This window comes from Populus euphratica, unplaced genomic scaffold (assembly GCF_000495115.2).
Source record: "Populus euphratica unplaced genomic scaffold, PopEup_1.0 scaffold226.1, whole genome shotgun sequence".
NCBI classification, from domain to species: Eukaryota; Viridiplantae; Streptophyta; class Magnoliopsida; order Malpighiales; family Salicaceae; genus Populus; species Populus euphratica.
The window spans coordinates 279,278-285,237 of record NW_011499967.1 but is presented as its reverse complement, the minus strand read 5'-3'; the positions used below and the strand labels follow the sequence as shown (position 1 = coordinate 285,237).

Here is a 5,960-nt window from a genome sequence, read left to right as displayed (position 1 = left end):
AATTTACTTAATGTTTAATCAAAATGTTGTCAACCAGAAATATGCTCTTACCCGTTGGTTTGTTGGGGGACATTCGGTGATCTGTCCAATGAAAAACTTGCAAATGACCAGCCATCAGGGTAGTTCTGTTTTATATCATCTTCGAATAGGATATCCAGGATAGCCAACTATTTTTTTAAATATCATAGCATGATTGGTGTTAAAGAATAATATAAAACTAATCATTGGATTTCACCTTAAAAACAAGTTGTCAGAAGTTTGAATTTTACTATTCTTAAGATTAATATATTTAAGAAAAAGCAGTGACAAGTTTATGCAAGTTTCATCTAAATGCTCAAGCTTATAGATGAAATGGTTTCCTGACTAGTAGAAGTAAGCGTAAATATAGGAAAGATATGGTTAAATTAGCAGACAAGACAAGGTAGCTCGAAGGGTGCTAGCACTTACCACGTTAGGCAATCTCTTGTCGACGGAACTGCAGCTAGATTTAGCTAATGAGTCCCAAATCTCAACAACTTGCTTCTTCATATGCAGAACAAATAGATAGAAGTGTCTTCTTTCCTTATCAAAGACAGGAACATACATCTGCAACCATATGTAGTTAACTGGTTGTCACCTTTCAAATGGGTCAACCAAGCATGGAAATGCATGAATTGGACTCGACGAAATTCAGACCTTACCTTCTCACAGCTGAACAGAGCAGACATATAATTCTCCCTGAACATGTGTTTCTTTGCAAAAGAGATACACTCGGATGTATCATATGCGTGCTCCTGTTTTACGAATGCGTATGTATTTCTAAGGAAATTATGTCTTGCAAGTAGGACTACATGGTAAATTGAATCGAACCAATTATACTATATGGAATTAAGATATAGGAAAAATTACCGAAAAACAAATTGGAAGGTACCAATTTATAGAACCTTTCTTCTTCCTCCTCTCAGCTACGGTTAGGGCATCAGACATGACAGAAATGACGTTATCATCAAGGCATGTCTGTGGTCTTAGTGTGCACAATTCACTCCGAGTCAAATAATTATGGTTGCAATGAACAACAATCTCACTGACAAAAGATAAGGTTCACAAAACAAGAAGTTGAATTTTTTTCTTTTTAAATAATGCATTTAGTAACTTGGAAGAGGGGAGGAAATCTAACCTCTCATCCAAAGATGAGGAAAAAATGTAGTTGATTAACTTTAAATCCTCTGGACTCGTAGATTTGATCACCTTAAATGGACCTGCCTGGTGTCTAGGCATTTGATGTTCTGAATTTCCCTGTTGCTTTCTTGAACTAGACATTAAGCGATCTATAGTCTCGTCCAATGAAGGTGAAAATATGTTGTCGATTAACTCAAAATGCTCTAGGCTGTCCGCTTCGATCACCATAAATGGAACAGGCTGATCTTTAGGTGTTCGCTGTTCTGCTTCTCTCTTTTTCTGACAATTTCTCAAGTGTTTAAGTAGATTTGTAGTTCCCCTAGTACTTTCACCTCGATACCTCTTCTTACAATGTTTACAGATGGCCCATTCCGCACCATTGTCATCTTTCAACTTATAGAAGTCTTTCCACACTTTGGATCTCGATTTTTTGGAACTTGGAGGTTTTACTGGACGAGCCCACTGGGGAGTTTTGGGCAATGTGGTGCCAGTAGTTTGTCCTTTGACTTCCTTATAAGAGATAGCCAAGTAATGTTAGATAATTTTACTGCATTTGCAAGCAAATCTGGCGTAATATACGCGTAGAATATGATCAATAAAACAATTCACCAAGTTATTATAGTGACCGAGATAGAGTAAAAGAAAGGTACCTGCTCATCATGCCCATCACTCAAGCAGCCATCCAATGCAATGATTATATCTTCTGTATTCAAACCGCCAAAATCTGAAAACCCCCGTGGAGAGCTGCCAGAAACAATAGCTGCTGTTTTATCAGACTTCCCTGCCTCTTCAATCCCAGTTTCATTACCCCAAAGTCTCCATGAATTCCCACAGTTTTCGGTCAAGGTTAATATGATTTCCTTCGTCAATACCAATTGTTCTGAAATTTCTCTCATTTCCAGAGGGAAAACGAGTTCTAATATATAATCAACACTACTCATGTAGGTGCTTGCAAGCTTAATTGCAAGAACAGCATGAAGGCCAAACTCCCATGCAACATGAAGAAATGGACAATCGATTACATCAAGGTCTGCAACGTCAGGGACAAATTGCATCTTTGATTGAAGTGCTTTTCCAGCTACCCCTTGCCCTTCCTCAAGAGGAGGTCCTTCAAAACATGCCTCAACGAAACCTTTCATTCCTACATCATTAACAAAGCACGCAGTATCCACGATGTGCAGCCTAAATTTCTCTCTTGAATTTGTATCATCCTCTCTCCTGTCTGAAATCCATGTTAGAGCCATCGGCAGATCATGTACATGACATACATATTCCAATATGTCAAATATCTCAGCTGAAGCAGCGATCTGGTTAATTGAGAAGCACTGCAACAAGAATAATATGAACTTTTAATTGAGGTACAATAAAGATCGAAGTAAAGCACTTTTATAATAACAGATGAAATTTTATTTTGTTTATGCGGTGCAAACGGCTTCTTCTACCTCCATGGAAATTATCAAAATCTAAATCTAAAAATTCGCTAAAAAATAATGTACATAAATATAAAAAATTCAATTAATGATTTTGTATTATTTACTAATACTCTCTCTCAAGTTAAAAGCTAGTTAAATTTTTTATTATTAAAACTATGAATTTTAAGTAGGATGAACTCTAATAAATAATTTTATATTATTTAATAACTTTAGAAGACAATAGATTAAGTGAGGGTCCTTATTTTACCAAATTGTTATCATGTTTTGTTAAAGAATTATCTCATCAAAAAATTTAAATTTGTTATTAAGTTCTCAAGATATAATTCTCCTCAAGTAAAAACCTTTGAAACTTGAGTTCAAAATATAATTTATATTATTCTCTAACATGTATTTTATGAATAAAAACCATTAAGGCTTGAACTCAAGATATCCTTTATTCTCTCAAATAAAAACTCTTAAAACTTGAAATTTATATAAACTCACATTATATTATGCTTTAATTTTATTAAATAGAATTGAGATGTTAAAATTTAAATTTGTAAGTATTTAGTCATCAAAATTGATTTGATATCATATCAAAAAATAATCTCATCTAAAATTTTAAATTATTAAATAAAATATTAAAATATAATTTATATTATTTTCCAATAGCTTTCTTTATAATTTTTTCATTAGAATGCAAATATGATTTAAAGCCATATTGGCTCATTTAATGATGCAATCTAATGGAAACTATCAATTCGACGAAGGGGACAAATTTGACCAATACACAGTAAAATAAAGTGGTTTTTCCATCCTGACAGAAATAGAGAGAACGATACCTCTGTCGACCAAATATTTCCTTTCATCATGATAGTAGCATCATCTGCGTCGTCTTCAAGGGATACAGAATTGCTTGCTTTCCCAGACTCCCGACTGGCATCTTGTGCTATGTTAAAACTGCCCAGCATAGATCCTAGGTCACCTATTTCCATGCTTATTGACTCTGCATAGTCAATATTATTATTACCGCAGCCAAAAACATGCATTTCAATAATTAATTCATGAAACCAAGCTATATTTAGTACATTAAAAAACAAAGTTTCTTAATCAGTAGAACTCTGATAGATGTAATTGTAGGAAGCAGTGTGCTCACCATCGTGAGTTAGGTCAGGTTTCCAAGCCGAAGAGATAGCGAAAGGGTAATCGAGCCGGCAGAGCAGGGGACGCCGATTCTTTTCTTCTATTCTATATTGATTAGTCTTGTTATTAAAAAACATAGTTTCACGGAACAATATGCGAGCAGGATGAAAACCAGCTCGAAACAGTCTGTCTCGCCACTGAGCCCATGTCTCATGTCGCTCAACATGGCCGATGCCCTCTTCAGCGACCACTTTGCTAATCTGGCGCCTAAAATTCCTCTCCCATAGAACTCTATAATCTTCAAGCCTTTCAAATGTATCCTCCTCGAGGGAGTCAAACATAACAGAGTAATACTTGAATGATTTGCCGAGGCGGTCCATCAAATCTGGACTGTTATGATCCGCTTCCTGTTCGACAATTACCATGACCTCTGGTTTGAGGTCCTTCAATTTTGACATCACCAGATTGAATATTGCATTGGGCACTGCAAGCAATTTGTGTAGTTCAAATTCCCATTCCACTACCACCGCCTCTCCCTTGCTTCTTCTGCCGAGTTGGAGAGTAGCTCCAACTATCTCACCTGCACTATTAGCAAGATATTCTCCATACTCGAAATCAATTTGATGGTTTTCAGCCGTTTTAGTGAGGATCAAACTAATTAACTTGAGGTACCCAAGATGTTTTGATAATTTTGGCCCGACGAAAGTTATCCGGTATGACAATCGGCTACCAAGTTCGCTTGCAAGCACTTTCATCAGGGTAGCATGCTGCCAGATATCCACCGCAACGGAAAAGTCAATAATGTGAACTTGTTTTTTTCCACGCAGTGCATCATAGAAGGGAGGCATGATGGTGTAGCTAGCAAACGAGAGGAAAGGTTCGAATTTGCAACCGAGGATGTCCATATCTTCTCTGAAACGTACTAACGGTATAGGATTTCGAGGATACAGTTTATACAGTCGCCGAACAAGAGCTTCAGCGAAGTATTTGACAACTTTTCTTGTGGCTAAATTGGCTTCAGTGGAACTTTGGAGTCCGATTTCCTTGAAGAGTGAATCTGCATGTTTCAGATCACCATCTTCAATTGCGCTGGCGCATTCCATCAATTTTTCAAGAAGGGAAGGGGCCATTTTTAGCAATAAATGAAGCTATGAATTTATCTATCCTTTTCTGGTACATGGTTTTATGCAGGTAACTATTTGCCTTTATAGATGGTCACAAGTCATCTCCTCTAATTCTGTACCATTATTATTTCTTAAAGTTGACTTCCATCCCAGCATAGAAGTGATCATCATTGACATTTTGATTACATCGAAAAGCCAACAGAGACAAAGTACAAAAAAAATTCTGACAAGAAACTACTAAGAACATGAAAAATTGTTTCATTTTTATTGGTACGTGGGTTTCAAGATTGGATGGAATTAGACCACTTGATAATTGAAAATCATTTAATCAAGATGTTATAGTTAGAGTCAAGATGCAAACAAGATAGACAAATTTAATCAATATAGTACTCTAACTAAAGAGGGCAATGGACAAGCCAGACAAGCTACGCCTTCTTAATTAGGCCTTCAAAAACAAGTGCCACTGGACGTGGAAGGATAACCCTGCACACCTGCCCTAATATATATTTTATTAATAATGTACCTTGGTTAATTTGTATATATTTTAATTAATTTAATAAATTTTAAAGTTAATGATTATATAAATTTTTAATAATTTTAAAATTTATAAAATTCAAACTAATAACTTTTAAAAAATAAATTTAAACTCTGTCCCGTTAAATTATACTTCTCTAAATTATTTGCCCTGAAATATCATACAATAATCGATGATTATTTGCTGCTTGCTTGGATATACCATGTGTTATATGTGTTATATTCTAGTATACTTTCCAACAACCTGTTTTTACTTGAAAATTAGGCTTACAATTTAGATATAAAATATTAATTTTCAACCTCTTTCACTCTAAACATCTAAAATATGAATACAAGGAAGCTAAGATCAATGATTTATGTGACCGAAAATATCAAATCAAGATTTTCTTTCTTCACCTCTCTCTCTCTCCCCTCAAATTTATCCTCGGAACAAAATAAAACATAAAATGGAATTAATCATCCACAAGCAATTGTTATAAAAAAAGAACAGTGATTGAGTTGTAAGAACAAACTTCATGGAAATGCATAGATTTCTATTTATGTATTGGGCCAACACATACAAGGGCTTATATATAATCGTTTTATTTTC

The 5,960-nt window shown here is 35.1% G+C and overlaps 1 protein-coding gene across 1 annotated transcript; it reads right to left on the bottom strand.

Annotated features, from left to right (window-relative positions):
* Nucleotides 1–326: 326 nt before the first annotated feature.
* Nucleotides 327–4,874, bottom strand: LOC105139054 (uncharacterized). The gene is made up of 8 exons (XM_011045353.1): nucleotides 3,727–4,874; nucleotides 3,413–3,576; nucleotides 1,809–2,483; nucleotides 1,157–1,668; nucleotides 889–1,063; nucleotides 681–773; nucleotides 448–585; nucleotides 327–359 (listed from the first exon to the last, which is right to left on the bottom strand). The coding sequence occupies exons 1-8, from the start codon at nucleotides 4,841–4,843 to the stop codon at nucleotides 327–329; spliced, it is 2,907 nt and encodes a 968-aa protein (XP_011043655.1). The 5' UTR covers nucleotides 4,844–4,874.
* Nucleotides 4,875–5,960: the final 1,086 nt, after the last annotated feature.

Excerpts from the sequence above, each read along its gene's own strand:
- LOC105139054 (XM_011045353.1), bottom strand. The coding sequence starts at position 4,843 with ATGGCCCCTTCCCTTCTTGAAAAATTGATGGAATGCGCCAGCGCAATT. Across the intron at positions 3,577-3,726 it reads ACCTGACCTAACTCACGATG|AGTCAATAAGCATGGAAATA; the intron begins GTGAGCACACTG and ends TTGACTATGCAG. Across the intron at positions 586-680 it reads CTCTGTTCAGCTGTGAGAAG|ATGTATGTTCCTGTCTTTGA; the intron begins GTAAGGTCTGAA and ends ATATGGTTGCAG.